The sequence below is a fragment of the Atta cephalotes genome (assembly GCF_000143395.1).
Source record: "Atta cephalotes unplaced genomic scaffold scaffold00023, whole genome shotgun sequence".
Taxonomy (NCBI): Eukaryota; Metazoa; Arthropoda; class Insecta; order Hymenoptera; family Formicidae; genus Atta; species Atta cephalotes.
The window spans coordinates 3905668-3923111 of NW_012130087.1; the positions used below are offsets into that span (position 1 = coordinate 3905668).

The 17444-nt window shown below is 30.6% G+C and overlaps 1 protein-coding gene across 1 annotated transcript; it reads left to right on the forward strand.

Annotated features, from left to right (window-relative positions):
• The first annotated feature begins 1532 nt into the window (after window positions 1-1532).
• On the forward strand, window positions 1533-15825 carry LOC105619933. Its single transcript, XM_012201448.1, has 9 exons — window positions 1533-2849; window positions 7282-7481; window positions 7561-7699; window positions 7786-8007; window positions 8278-8379; window positions 11307-13260; window positions 13350-13545; window positions 14908-15103; window positions 15754-15825. Exons 1-9 carry the CDS (start codon window positions 1533-1535, stop codon window positions 15823-15825), a joined length of 4398 nt encoding a protein of 1465 aa, XP_012056838.1.
• The last annotated feature ends 1619 nt before the right edge of the window (window positions 15826-17444 follow it).

Below are 17444 nucleotides of genomic sequence, written 5' to 3' on the forward strand. Positions count from 1 at the left end.
TTTTCAATGAAAGAAAAAGAGAAACGATAAACTAAGCAAGAAATTCAATTAAAAGGAAGACCTTTTATCACTGCATTAGACTATACTAAAATTTTTTATTTCACTTTTATCAAACTTATTTTATATACAAGTTGTATACAAGTTTAGTTACAAAGAACAGATCTTAGATTTGAGATGATTTTACACACAGGATATTTCATAAATACATGTCAATACTTTAGAGGCAAATCTATACACTAAAATAAGTAAAAATGTCATGAATATATATCTTAGTTTTCAAATTATGAATGATTAAAGAAAATATTCAAAGTATTCACTCGTGCATCAACACACGTTACTATACAGCTTAACACGTTTCAAATTATCTAATGTTTTTAGAAACAATATTCATTAAATCAGAATAGAATTTAAGGCAGTTAGTATTTTATGCTCACAAGTTATTGTTCTAAATACTGTTCTAAAAGCGACACAAATTTTCTTGATAACAGATATCCTTAGCTATCAAGCAAAATTTGTGATTCATGCATGGTACTCCACTTCATTTCCATCTTGAAACGAGAACATTCCTAATGCTCGTAAACCGACGGATAGAGCGAAATGGATCCATTCTATAGCTGCCACAATTTTCTGATTAATCCATTAGATTTTCATTGGAGTCATTTAAAATCTATTGTGTATTTAACGCCAGTAAACGATGTGAATGATCTGCGAGAAAAGATAATGAATTTGAGACTATTTGGAGAATATCTACTATTTTTGAACGAGTGCGGAATTTAATGCTAGGGCTTGCAATAGCATATATTGATGCACGAGACGAATACTTTGAGCATTTTCTTTAATCATCCATAATTTGAAATCTAAGATGTGTAGAACATATATTCATATGATGTTTTTTACTTATTTTAGTGTAAAGATTTACCTCTTAAAATATCGGCATATATTTATAAAACTCTGTATAACACTCTGTATAATAAATTATGAATATTGTTTTATATTTATAATATTGATTATTCGTTACATGTGCTTTTAATTAACAAGCACAAAAATTAAAACAGTTATTTTTGCTATGATATGTAGATAGATCATGAAACAGTTTGCTGTATATTACATATGTAATTTTATAGATTAAGTATAAGTTATTAACTTGTTAATAACTTATACTAGTCTCATTTTTTATCGTAATATACTGATATAATAATATACTGATATATTTTATGAAATATGTCTCTAACATTTTTTTTTGTACCCTATATATTGAGTAAAATTTACCTGAACTATTTTTGAAGTGTGCATCATTCCGACAAGGTGATGAAGAAGTGGGATTGAGATCAGTTGGGTAAAAAAGAAGTTTTAAATCGATGCATTTTAAAAAATTCTATCACAAAATAGACAGCCAAGTAAATTTTACTTAAATGTGGTAAATTTCGTTGACAAATATAATATGATAGTGTAGGTTAATTATAATATTTTTTGTGTTTTAATTTCATAAGATTTTAATTTCATAAAAATATTTTTTTTTTAATCAAACAGAGATGGGGAACCAAGATGAAATTCGTACGCTTCTGCTATCGTTATTAATCTCCAGAAAAGATGCGACACCTGTAGTTGTTCTTGAAAGGGATTATTATAACATGGAGAAGAACCGTATACCGTATCGTGAATTTGGTTGTAACAATTTAGTACAATTTCTTCAAAGCATGCCGGAGCATTTCATTGTCGAAGAGGCTAACGGTGGTCACTATGTACGCGGGATAGCGGATAAAAGTAAGCATGTGAGTTCATTGGTGTCACGTCAGAGAAATTCCTCCAACAAGAACTTAAGAACCAGATATCCAGCTCGTCAAGCTACTACATTTAATCGTCGCAACCAACATGCAAGGATTCCAATTAGAATCCCAAATAGCACGTTAATTGATCTTGTTGATCATATCAAAACCCATCCAAATGGTATGAGTTTGCAGAATGCTTTGCTATATGTACAAGCGAAAATACAGTATGTTCCTATCTCTTATCAAGATTTGCGAGCGCAACTGCGTGAAGTAACGCATCAGTTGTGCATAGATGGCAACATGATATATGCGATTCAGAATGGTTTACAAAATAACGTAGTCCAGCAGCCAAGTAATCAACAACCTTTAGTGGAAGAGTCTTCAATGCAGTTATGGATTAACGAATCTAAGTTACCGGGCGATTCAATCTCGCCTCCGACACAACAAACTGAATATCCTGCCGGAGAGGAGGACTTTGAATTAGATTATTTTAATGATGAAGATGAAGATTATTTTGTGTTACCCTGTAGTAAAAACAATATCGATAACTGCCAGAAATATCCAAAAACAAGCGAGATGCTTGCAACGAATCTTGCACAGCATGTGCAATCCGAACAAACTGACATGTTCAATTACAGCAAGAACCCAGATAATAATGAAATCTTTGAAAGCTTGATGATGAATAATAATTATATGGAAATGAGGGCTACCGAATATCCGCAAGACAAATCCGAGATAGTAAGCGACAGAATAAAGGCTCGATTGGAGAAATTATTGCAAAAATATCCGGATGGCATCTGGTGTGCTGAGCTGCCCGATTTATATCTTAAAGAGTATAAGGTTCATCTGAATTATAACAACCTGGGCTTCACAAGTGTGCGTGAATTTACGTCTTACTTACCGAAAATTTTCTACATGACACAAGTTAACAAAACTGATGACTTTAAGTTATATAGTGCAAATAAGAGGCCAGTAGTTCCAAAAGCGGAGTCTAATGAAATATCATACGACCATCAATACGATGAACACAGAACAGTGGAATACAATAATTCTGACAATGACCCAATCCCATCAGAAATTGTACGTAATAAATTATTAACTGATAATGCTTGATTTTAGAATTAGCTCTAGGATTGCAAAGTATATTTTCTCGTGAGTCATTCCATACATTATTAAATGGCACATTTATTTTTAGTACCTTTAAACGATACACATGGGTCATTTGTGTGCGACCTAATTTTGAGACTTTTAAAGTGCTCGAACAATTTTGTTAAAATTCACATGTTTTTTTAAGGTCAAATTATTTTACTATGTAGATGTTGGAAAAAAAATTTGGAAAAATTATAAAAATTACTTTTTAGATCAGAAAAAGGAAATTATTAGAAAACACATGGACACAAATGACTGTACCATGTATGCCGTTTATTAAGGATTAATCATGATAATACTTTGACACAAAAGTATTTTTTTTTCTCGGAAGTGCAACATTTCTCGAAAATTTTTCTGTATTGAACATTATGTCATTGATAAAACGTAGCATGTCAAAATTTTGGCGTCAAAATTTTTAAATTGATGTGAAATACGAAAAAAGTCATTTTCGATATTTTTTTTTAGCAAAAAATCTTGTTTTTAAATCAAATTTTCAATAAATATGTTCCTTATGTTTAAAAATTGTGTGCTATTCATAAAAATTGTTCTGTTCATAATCATAACTTTTTAATGAACGAGGGACGGAAAAGGTCAATGACCTTCTTGAGTCATTTGGGGCTGACTAAAGGGGAATTTTATCAAAATGTTATATTTTGAATTGTATTATATTACTATACAACATTATTTTAGTATATACAATATTATTTTATTTCATTTTTAATTGTTAAAAGTACATAACATACATAACAGCAAACTTTGAAGATTTTCAAATTTAAAACTCGGCAATTAATTAAGATGAAACAAACTAATTATAATATAAAATAAACAATTTTCAAGATTTCAAGTTATTTGTTTCTTTATAATATTCGGTTTTTTTCTTCTTTATTTAGAGCTATTAGAAGGATTTCCAATTCATTTAAGAGTCACAGCATATTATGAATATTTGTTCCGAATTACATATGAAATACATAGAACGCCTGCATGAATGCCTCAATTGCCTTAAAATATTGGGAGTACAAATAAGTTTCCGCTTTTTTAATCAAAAATTAAGCATTTATTGTGAAAGAATGGTACATAATGTTTTATTCAAAGTAATGGTCATCGCTAGCTACTTTTTTCCATCTTTCTGGTAGCATGTGGATACCGCGTCGAAAGAACGCTTCATCTTTTGAGGTTATCCAATCATCGATACAATTTTTGGTATCTTCATATGATGTGAAGTGCTGCTCAGACAGGCCATGCGTCATCGATTGGAATAAGTGGTAGTCGGAAGGAGCAATGTCTGGAGAATACGGCGGGTGAGGTAGAACTTCCCATTTGAGTAGGTTTTGACCAGCGTCGCAACATGTGATCGAGCATTATCATGCAGGAGATAATTTTATCATGCCTGGAGTAGTAGGGCGCGTTTCTTTTTGAGTGCTCGGCTCAATCTCATCAATTGTGTTCGGTAGAGAGCCCCAGTAATGGTCTCGTTCGGTTTGAGCAACTCATAATACACGACACCAAGCTGATCCCACCAAATACACAACATGAGTTTTGTTCTATGAATATTCGGCTTGGCTATCGATGTTGAAGCATAGCCAGGTGGTCCCCATGATTTCCTCTTCTTTGGGTTATCGTAGAGGATCCATTTTTCATCACTAGTGATTATACGATGCAAAAAACCCTTTCGTTTATGCCTGCAAGCAGCATTTCACGTGTGAAAAATCAGCGTTCAACGTTTCTCGGCTTCAATTCATATGGAACCTAATTTCCTTGCTTTTGAATCATTCTCAATGATTTCAAACGATATGAAATTGTTTGTTGAGTCACTCCTAATGTAAGTGCAAGTTCTTTTTGCGCTTGGCACGAATCTTCATCCAATAATGCTTCCAATTCCGCGTCTTCGTACACTTTCGGCCTTTCGCTACGTTCTTTGTCTTCGACGTCAAATTCACCGTTCTTAAACTTTTGAAATCACTCACGACAACTTCTCTCACTTAAGGCAGCATCACCATATGCTTCTACAAGCAATCTATGAGCCTCAGCTGCAGATTTCTTCAAATTAAAGAAGTAAATCAAAAGTTTCCGCAAATGACGCTTATTCGGCTCAAAACTCGACATTTTCGTACAAAAAAAAATATATGATGCTGATACAAAATCGCTAATATTTCAAGGTTATGGTGTTGTCGGATGTCCAATCTTATGATATGTCGTTTTCAAACAATTTTAATTATAATTTATTAGTGGCGCCGTCTTTTGCAAACGGAAACTTATTTGTATTCCCAATAAAAGCAGTTAATGCATTGAAAAAAGTGTTAAGGGCTGTAGCAGAAAGGCTGATTTCTATTCTTAAGACAGTGTCTTATGACTTAAGTCTTGGTATGTCTTTAGGGTTAAATACATTGAATAGGGAACTCCCTCCTTGATATTGATATATATTGTTAAGGTCATGATCTTGAGTAACCTTCGATAAATTTTAGTCGTCGCTCGTTATTCATTAAAAAGTTATTGACAATCAAAATTAGTAATTATTTCCCTGCTTTACATGAAGAGTTAGACAACTTTAGACAGATAGAGAAGTATGAGGACGAATTTAAGGAATACAACTTTTTATGCAAACGACTTTTACTTCCCACCTCTCCTTCCTACTAAGGGACGAACAATTTTCACGAGAAGCGACTTTCACCCTACCTCCTTCCTGTTTAGGGACGACTTCCATGCGAATCGACTCTCACCCCATTTCCCTCTCTGCTTAGGAGTGCACAACTTAGGCCGAAATCCATAATCTGTTCTTAATCTCAAGACAATCTCAAGCAGTGTCTTAAGATGCTAATACCATTTTCTAATCGATTCATGACATTTCAAGCACCAACTTAAGATCATCTCGAATCTTGCAATGTCTATGGATTCCATTACACACGAATATACACACGAAACGACTTTTGAAGTCGTGATCCGGAGTAATCTCCAACAGGACTTCGAAAGTCTGCGCTTGGAAGTCATGTGTCCCTAAGCAGGGAAGGAGATGGGGAGAGAATCACTTCGTGTGGAAGTCTTGCGCCCCTAAGGAGGGGAGAGGGGGAGGTGAAAGTTTTGCACAGAAAGTTGTAGTTCCTTGAATTCGTCCACCTCACTTCTCTCTCTGTCTAAAGTTTGTTTAACTCTTCATGTAAAGCAGAGAAATAATTACTAACTTTGATTGTTAATAACTTTTTAATGAATAATGAGCCACGACTAAAATTTATCGGAGATTGGGGTGAAAGTCGCTTCGCGTGGAAAGTTGTAAAATATATTTCAAAGAGAAAATTTATGTAGTAAAAAAGAGATATCATTTTTCAAACTTCTTTTGTTAATAACTTTTTAATTATGAAGGATGACTAAAACAGGGTCATGATCTTGACAATATATGAGACAAGATCAAGGTCATAGAAGGGGAGGTCCCCTATATAATTACTCACAAATATAATAGTATAATTACTCACAAATTATAAGACACTGTCTTAACACGCATTCTACAATAAACCATTAATCATAAATCAGAAATTAGAAGCTGGAAATTGACCAATCACAGTCGTCAATTTCCAACTTTTGATTTATGACTAATAACTTATTATTGTAGAAGGCCCATAAATGTGACTTATGGGACCTTTCTGCTAAAGCCTTAAGAATTTAGTTAATGGATAGTACAAATACTAGGAAATTCTCAGCGCTACCTAAGCGCTTCCATGCGCATATTGATTAAATCGAAACGACTTTCTACAATCTACGCACTATGTGCATAACTCGAAACGCATCCTATAATTCCTGAAAGACTATGCAAATTCTGACAACAGCATCGTGTTGAACGCGAAAAAATATTTAGAATATGTCCTACAGTCTCAGAAGAAAAAAAAATGTGATTTTTTTGTTGAATTGTTTTAGATGCTGTAGATTTTATTTAAAAACAAACTTTTATTTTAAAAAATATTTTATCATAAATATTTTATCATAAAAAATATTGAAACTGGTTAAAGTTTATTTAAAATGTTACGCTAATTCTTACCAATGATAGAAATTAAGATCTATGAAATGATATAAGCTAAACATTAATTCTTTTGTGTTCAATTTTTATTTCAAACAGAAAGTGTATTATTATATATTTAAGTACAAAAATAAATTCACGAATAACGTAATTTTTTTAATATATAAAAATGTGTGTATCTATAATATTTTTTCTTTATATCTTCTATATATTGGGTTAATTTAATTAAATGTAATTCTTGTATAAAATATGTTTATTATAATGATATTGATACTTTTATTATAATGGATGTCAGAAGAACGTTTATTATTTGTGATACATGATAATTCAATGACTCTGATGATCTATATAATTTTACAGTCATCTTCCATTACCAAGAAGTTTGCTCCCGAGGGTGTAATGAATTATGGCGATGATGTAGATAAAATACTAGTAACTGATTTAAAACGCACCAAAAAATTCTTAGAGACATATGTTGTAGAAGTGTTTCATCCAAACTTTTTCTGGATACATCTCCGAGAAAACAAAAAACGATTTAATAAAATGATGGATGAACTACAGTAAGTAGTTGACCAATCTTACTACAGTTTTTTGTCAATGCTTGTATTAAAATTTGAATCGAAAATGTCTTGTTTTCAGAAATTTCTATATACTTAACAAAGATAAATATATCATTGCAAAAGTCGCCTTGAAAAAGGACTTGAATTGTGCATGCGTTTTTGATGGTAACTGGCATCGAGGAATCATTAAGAGTGTAAAACCAGATTTCAGAGTAACGGTTAGTACAATGAGTTTTTGACAATTATTTTCATTAATGTTTAGAAATTATGTTTTAATATATAATAATTTTATCTTCCAAAATAGGTATTTTTTTATGATTTCGGCACTGTGAAGGCATATGCACCTGAAGATATATATTATTTACATTCAAAGTTTTCCGGTTTGCCCGCCCAAGCAATACCTTGCGGTTTATATAATGTTAAACCAAATGTTGGTGATCGCTGGAAGAGGAGCGTATATGAACAATTCTATGATAAAGTCAATGAGACTCTTCTAGCTGCAACTATAATTACTATCGATCCTCCGGTGAGATTATTTTTTTATTTCTAAAATTTAAAATGTTTTAATTCTTAATTCTAAATTATATATGTTTTATAATTATGTTTTTATGTTTTTATTAATATTTTATTTGTATTTTTATTATCTTTATAATTATTTTGTTTATATCAATTTTATTTTAATTTTTAATATTAAAAAATAAATTACATCTTATTTTTTAATTTCTAAAACATTAAATTATGTATAATAACTTATTACAAATTTATTATTAAATTAATTCTCTGATTATTTTCATAGAACAATTCCATGTTGATCGTTTTGACCGATACAAGCGAAGAAGAGGATGTGTGTATAAACAATTGGTTAGTGAAAGAGAAACTAGCGCAATTTGGTAAAACGGTGCGTATAAATGACATAAAAAATTTTATGATGTTTGATTTCAACTCTGCTCCGTCTATGAGGACATTCTTTACAAGACGCAAAGCCAGTGTAAATAAACCGCGACACTGTAGAAATCAATCGATATTGCATGATGAAAGAACGCATGTATTATCCAATGTAAAAAGCGAAGATATTGAAAGGAAAACTATCAAGTTCTCTCATAACCTTCCGGACTGTAAAAAAAAGGTCCTACAGTTATTCAATAAATCTCCAAATGCTAAGTCTTTGCATATTAAATCTCCATCCGTTAAATCTACGCCTACTAAATTTCTGGATGCTAAGTCTCCAAATGCGTCGTTGGATGCTAACTCTTCAGATACTAAGTCACTGGATGCTAAATTGCAGTCGAGTAATTCATCATATTCGCAAAATGGGAGATCGAAGACGCCTAAAGAATTTAAAGAAGTTATTTCAGTGTTTAAAAAATTAGAAAAATCAAAATTTAATGGAATATCCAGTTCAAATTCAAACACTTTCGAGGCAAATATGGATAACGAAAATAATGTAAAACAAATCGATTCAAGCAAGAATAAAGAATCGCGGTATAGCATTGAAGATTGTTTAATGAACTTCAGTTTACGAAATTCCGACGATGAAAATGATCAGAATGATTTTGGGACATTTAGGAGTTTATATGGTGGACATGGCTTAATGGAACCTATCGATTGGTCAGTAATAAGGGAGGAGAATAATCTTGCTCATAGAACTATTACACCAATGACAGAATGCAAGAGTGATGTAGAAGATAAATCAGGATCGCATAATCAGAGAAATGAATTACAAAGAAATGAATTACAGAGAAATGAATTATCTGGAAAACAGTATTTTTTAGACTTGACTTCCTTGGAAAAGGAAAATTTTTTACCTGAAGATAACATTGATTACGATGTTGCGTCTGATTTTTTAGACAGACTGAAAAATAATGTAGTATCTAACCATCATACTGTTACAGTAATGTTTACACCAAACGTAAAACTTAAGACATTGCACAATAGTCAATCTGAAGATACGAATTCCAGCATAAATATTATTGAGCTCAATGACATGGCTTCTTCAAAAGAAATAGATCAGAAGGTAGACAGAAATGGCAAAGTATGCAATGGTAAAGTAAGAGCTGATCAGAAAATAAGGGATAGAGATTCCAATATAGTTTCAGAGTCAGTTTCTTTACATACATCTAATAATAAAGATAATATAAATAAAGAAGTATCTGAATGCAGCTCAAATAATCCCGTTCAGTCCAATATAAGTAATAAAGCGTATTCTCTTAAGACGTTACTGGAGAAACTAAAGCATAAGAAGCAAATGGATTCGATAAACTCCATTAATACAAGCGAATCTTCCAGCAGCGAACAAATTCCATTGTCATCTTATAGTTGCAATACATTCGATGATACTATTATCTCATCGCACGACGAACAAGTTGAGGCATCTAATGTGATGGACCCGAATACTTACACGATAATTAAAGAGTCCACATCTGAGAAGTTATCTAAGAAGTTGACAGTTGAATCACAAAGTGATTCCGAAGAAACAAGAGATCTTTCGTCCTTGGAAACAGATTCTATTGCTTCTTCTAATGTTGATGATACAAAGCAGCGGTTGAATCAGTCTATGGAAAACGATTCTGTTATTTCTTCTAATGCTGAAAACACAAAACAACATCAGTTAAATCAGTCCTCTGATTTTATCACTCCATTCTGTAACATTAATGGTTCAAACCATCAATTGACTACAATAGATCAAACGTCAATGGACGTTTCGAAACTAATGCAACAGATGTTAAAAATTACACAAAATATAGATAATAATTCTGAATTGGATTCTGACGATCTAAGCCAAGAAAGCCTCAAAGATGACAAAAGTGATAAAAATAAGGGCGATATATCGGATTACATATCTGAAATGAACGAATTAATGAATAATGATGCGAATATGATCGAAAAAGCATTTACTCTGCCGGACTGCGATGAAGCATTTGATGATAGTGAATGGGATGCAGGTGCAGATCCTAACTTTCTTTTTTATCTTGCAAAAGTGTTTAAACGAGCAATGTAAATTACCGACATTCCAAATGATAAAATTTTAAATTTTGTTATAAAAGAAAATTTTGCATAAAAATGAACAACTTTATTTGTTAAAAAAATGCGTTTGTATGATTTTGTATCATATATAATCACATAATATTTAAGTTAAAATATACTATATGCTCGCGTTATATAGCTACTTAAATATCATAATTATTAATATGTTATAAAATATAATTATTGTAATTAATGATGATTAATATTATTATACAATAGATTATTTATATTGTTGTAATATTAAATTATATTATTTATAATATAATTCTAATACATAATTTTTAATATATTATTATTAATAATTATATAATTGATGAAATTGAACTATAAATAATATAAATGTTTACTGTAATCATTTTGCGAATTATGTAACATATATATTAGGATATTAATTTATGATTATGATCTGGGAAAAATTAGAACCTTATGTGATGTCATGTGTATTTGTGATTGTGGTTGTTACTTAATACAACAATACACATTGTAATAAAGAAATTTGAATGTGCAAAAGTATGTGCAGTTATTATAGATGTATTATATATGTTATTATATATGTATTGTAACGATCTCATAAAGTGATAATTTTTCCCGAATTCTAGGTTGGCTAATCCAATCGGTTGTTATTTCGAGCTTATTTAAAAATTTATCGATATTCGAGCACTTGTGAAAATCTAAAATTCAATCATTTGTTTTCTAAAATTTTAAATTTGATTGTTTATTTTCTAAAATTGAAAATTTTATCATGATTTCATCAAATGTATCACTTTATTTGATCTTTTCCCTTTTACTTTCGTCACTTAGGGTGATGCCGTTGACATGGCGAGCTTAATGAAGTATGTGGTAAACAATGTGAACCAAAAACCGTCGTATTGCTTTGCGGAGGAGAGTCTGATGCCCGAGAACTGCTACAAAACTACATCGACAGAGGAAAAATACGAAGTACCTTTAGTCTCATCCGGACTGACGCTTCCACATTATGATAATCAATATCAACAACAGCCAGTAAGACCACCGCCAGGTTTTCAGTCTCTCGATGAACAACACATTCCGTCTAATACTTCGACAAGGAGTTTTCAAAACAGTTATTCCTTTGCAAACGCATCGAACACGAAGGCGTCAGTCTTTAGTGATGCGCAGGCGACAACGAATCCGTTCCTAACTGATGAACAATTCATTCCTAATGATGTCGTCGGACAGTTATACATAACAATGTGGAATGAAAATAAAAAATTACATACTGGGGTGAATGAAATTCTTTGTGATATGCTAAAATGTTTATCACTTTCATTGAAGGATCAGATTCAGTTAAATAAGATTTTGAAAATTGTTAAGAAGATTTTATTGGAACAAAAAGATGATCGTTCCACTGTCGTGAAAACTCCGACAGCATCTAGTCTTATAAGCAGAACGACATTGAACGATGTTGATTTGGCACAGAAAGTGTCGTACAATTTAAACAATGAAACTGCTGCGAATCAAGAATCTAATGTAAATATTTTCTCGATGTCTAATCCGTTTGGCATAAACGTCGATGATAGATTACAGAATAACATTACATTTCCTTACGGTTCAGACAGTTTCTCTTTTAAAATTGGCAACTGGAACCAATCTGACGAACTCAATTCACGTATGCAAATACCTCCTTCAACAGCAAATCCTACACCTTCAATGTTCATTAATCATATACTACCAATCAGTACTTTCCTTCCAAAAGCCAATCAGAATAACGAAAACGTTCCCTTGCCGGTATCTCCTGCGGCGCCAACGAATACTAATTTCTTCAATAATTTCTCAGAAGTAAATAATATGAACACCCAGTTTCCCGCTATGTTCAAAGATACAAATCCTTTCAAATTTTCCATGACTGATGTTCCCGGAACGCAAGTACCAGAAATTCAAACTGAGCGAACGATTAATAACTATGATACAGATATCTCGTATTTGTCGACTATTAAAAATCTACAAAGCAATGCTTTAAAAACAGAAACTGCAAATATTCATGCGAAGAGCAATGGTTTTACGTCTGTTAGCAATCTGGGACATGTCAATGAAAGTTACACTTCGAAAATCATTTATGAATCCGATCCTGTAATATATAATACACAGAAGAAGCAAACAGACATAAATGTAAATACAAATGTAAGACAGAATGCATGTAGTAGCAATTTTGATAATGTCCAAAACGCTCAATCTCTTAAATTAGAACATAGTAATAAAAAACTTGCACCTCAGGTTTCGCAATCTACAAAGAATATTGCTTCTTTGCACACACAGCACACTGTAAATAACAATATAATAAATAACAATGTAAGAGATAATTCGCACAGTGACGAAAACTATGTTACTCGACTATCAATGTATTTCATGCACGGTTCACATGGTTCGACAAATGGCGAAGCGATTTACTGCCACCAAAATAGTAACGCAGACAATTTGCAAACTGTATCGCAGTCTTGGAATCAATTCGAGATTCCAAATTGGACTAATTCGAAGTTTCAAAGCAGCATTCCTTTATTGAATCACAGTGAGAATACACCGATTATTTTAGCTAACCAAGATTGGAATAATGATAATGATAGAAAATCAGTACCTCGAAAGAATGAAGTAACCAATTCGAGTAATATTTCTAAAGTTAATGACGATTATGATAAAGAAGGATCAATGGATATTTATGCGAATTCTTGGTATAACAATGAGAAGGGATCTGTACAAAACAGGAATATGGCTTTTAACTCTTTTCTATTTCAAAAAATTGGTATGATTTTACTAAATATTTAGCTGATTGAACTATTTATCTTTCGATATTGTATATGAGAAATTAACCATTAACATTTTTTTTTGTAGATTCAGTTGAAGGCATAACATTTATATTTCATTTCGAACAGGACGGTTGGATATTGACAAATGAATTTGTAAAAGTCTTTACGAATTTCAAATTGTTCTCTCATTTATTGACCAAGATAGAGATGTTGAATATAAAAGTTACTTTTAAAGAAATCCTAAGATCTCAGTATCCATCGCAATTTTTACAATTAGACAGGTAAATTTGAATATTTTAATAATTACTATCTTTAATCTTATAAATTATTAAAATATGAGTTCCCGATATGGGTTGTATTTGTCATACTCCTTTACGCCATCATCTCACTTTTAACATAATTTCTTATTTCTAAAACCGAAGCATGCATGAGATGAGGATCGGTATCAAAGTTGAATTCCGCCGATTATGAATTGAGAGATTTCTCATAAAAAATTTCTCAAAAGGCATTTATAATTCTCACGATTTCCCACGTAATATTTACAAAATATTTACAATAAAATATTCCCATTTTGTTAGTATATATTTTAAAAAATATAATACATATATATAATTACATATAGATTGAGAAAAAAGATCAGTACCCTTGAATAACTCGGAAAACATAAGTTTTATAGAAAAATGATTCAGACAAAAGGGCTTAAAAAGATCTATTTATTGATCTTATCAATTTGACCTGGGTGGCATCAAGGTTAAATCAAGATTAATCGATTTTTTTTAATGGATGAAACATCCTATTTTTGATGAATCTAATAGCTGATGTCAAGAGCTTTTCAAAACACTATAATAAAATTATTTTGTATTAAGTACTTTTCGAGTTATAAGGCTTGAAAATTACATTACCGCCGGCATTAGCATTATGCAAAGTGTCCGACCAACGGCTAAAATGTGAATGTTGTTTAGAATCATATTCTGGATAACATTTGTCAAGATCAAGTCCAAGGAAAAGATTATACCTCTTATTTTTATGTAAAAATGAATTTTTAGTGTAAAAGTGAAAATAAGAGAAATAATCTCCAATGACCTTGATCTTGACAAATGTTATCTAGAACATGATTCCGAATAACATTCAAAAGATTTTAGCCGTTGATCGAATACCTTGCGTAGTGTCGGCGGTATTTTCAAGCTTTATAAACTCGAAAAGTATTTAATGAAAAAGAACTTTATTACAGTGTTTTGAAATGCTCTCTTGACATCACCTATTAAATTCTGGCATCAAAAATAGTGTTCCATCCATTAAAAAAAATTGATGTAATCTTGATTTGACATTTAGCGATGATATCCAAAATTGGTAAATAGATTTGACATTTAGCGATGATACCCAAAATTGGTAAATAGATTTAATCCCTATAATTTTTGTTTGAAACATTTTTCTATAAAACTTATATTTTCTGAATTATTCAGGGACACTGACATTTTTTCCCCTATGTATATAATTTATACATCTTCATTGTATTTTGTTATATTACGATTTCACACACACACCACACACACGCACGCACGCACACATGCACGCACACACGCACACACACGCACACACACCTTTAGACAACGCTTTGTAGAAATATACTTTTATCATTTTAGATATCCTCTAAATGTTCCGCGTGATTCTGAGAAACACATTCTCTCTATTCATTTGATCTCGTTGCAAACCGCATTGGCATTATTGCACAAATTGAAGATAGTTTCGCGAGATCAAATAGACAATGCTTTTAAAAAGAATGAGTTTTTGGATGATTCTGTTCTACGTACTTTATGGGTGAATATCTCCAAAATGAATGTAATATCTTGAATTATCTAAACCTTTTAATGAATTAAAAATAATAAAATCTGAATACATATAAACGATTTATATATTAACCTTCGATGATCACACTTTGTGAAAATTACGTAATGATACGGAGTCAACATGACTCCAGTACATTTGACTGCCACAGCTTTATTTTCATAGATTAAAAAAGATTAAAAAAAATTAGGGACATTCTTTGAACTTTAAAATATATATTTGTATTGGTTTTTTGCTGAATTAATAATTTTAAAATAGTCAAAAAATTCATAACTGAAAGTCTATCATGTATAATGGAATACAGTTTCTGATAGGTTGAAATTATTATTCTCTGTTCGTTCCTTTTATTGTGCGGAGTTCCTAACGCGTTTTATGTCAACCGCATGATAATGTAGTTAGAGATTCAAACTACTAATAAATGGAGCGTCAAGCGTTATTTCGAAATTTAACTTGATGAAAATTTAGTCCAAACTTTTGGTTGGGTCATAGTGACCTCCAATGATCAATTAGGGTTAATATAAACGATTTATATGTAATATGTAATATTTCTTCTAAATAAGAAATAATCCGAAAGATTTCATTATTGAATAGTACAAATCTTTATAAAAATGAAATTTTCAATTAATTTAGTGTTTTTGTTTTAGATTTTGATTCTCACTTACCGCGATCTGAAACAACGAATTGAAGTATATTCGAACGAATTAAATTATATGTAAATGTTGTGATATATAAAAAAAAATATATATGTATATATAAACACTTGTTATTTTGCTCTAAGAGTGAATGAATCTCGTGATTTCATAACTTGTTATGAATATTTAATGCAATTATTGCTATTCATCCAAATAATGCTACTAAGATTCTTTTTGATAAGAAATTACTATTGTAAGTAACTATAATATGTAATAATGTACAAGTATATAAGTTAGTAGTTAGTTTATTTTCATTTTTTTTGATACTTTTACGAGTAAATGATATTTATGTTTATTTAAGATTATTACACGTATAAAAATTTTAGTCAATCAAATCATAAAGTCTCAAACAATTTTACCAGTCACAATCAAATTGCGATCTCATCTCTCTGTTTTCAAATGCTTGACTATGATTGACCGATTTGCTTACAGCCTTACGATTACGATCAAAATTTTTGTATGTGTAATGACTTTATTCTGAGTTCTCTGTACTTTAAATTGTAATAATGCTAATAGTGTCATGATAGTGTATAAAAAAGTATACTAAATGTACCAGCGGAGCAAAAATGATTTAGATATCGTGAGTAGAATTGCGAATTTTTTTTTGCGTTATACATTCTTTTTAGTAATTGGTTAATCATTGAATTATATGAAAACTCAATCTGCAAAGACAGTTTAATCTCACCTGACTAGAACAGACATTCTTGCTCTCAGTTGTACCTTCAGTTGATTGTATTTTTATTTGTTCTATTATTATTTTTGATAGTTCAGCGTACATAATGCTTTAATTAAATAAATTACCATTGTTGCCATCTAATTAAGTATAGTCTAAGTAATTCAGAAGTATTTTTGTAATAAGTAATAATTTACACATTTTTGTAATTTTTACATAATGACGTAAGATATATAAATAAGCATAAAATTGCTAGAATATATTTTATGTTAAAACATATATTAAAATATATTTTGTAAAAAAAGATCCGTGATTATTATCCTTATAACAAATATTCCGAGAAGATATTTCCTGAGAAGGTTTTTATTAAATGTTCTTTTTTTTTAAATGAAAGAAATATTAAAATTTATTAAAATTTACATCATTATATTCTATTTTCTTATAATTTAATCCTAAAACGCTACTGAATAATACAGTATTGTTATCAAAATTTTACGAAAATTTTACATACAAAGAAATAGGTCACTCTTAATTCATGTAATATGTACAAATATGTACAAATTTCTCATGCATTTCATATTTTTAATGATAAAATATTAATTTAGACTTATAAACATAAAGAATCTAATTATTAATTTAAAAAGGAAAAAGAAATAAGTACACTATATCATATAGTCTTAAAATAGAGATCTTAAAATGTGATTCTATTTTGGTTGTGTTTCAAAATTTATTTAGTATTAAAAATCTATTCAGTTCATATTACATGCACTACATTTTTAGTACTGCCAGTAAATTTTGGAAAACAGAGCTTGCGCGTTTGTGTGTGTGTGTGTGTGTGTGTGTGTGTGTGTGTGTGTGTGTGTGTGTGTGTNTTATTTATTATATAATAATAATATATAACAACACACGTATAAACTTAATTATTATTACTTCTACGTAATAACTAAATAAGTACGTACTAAGTAGGTGT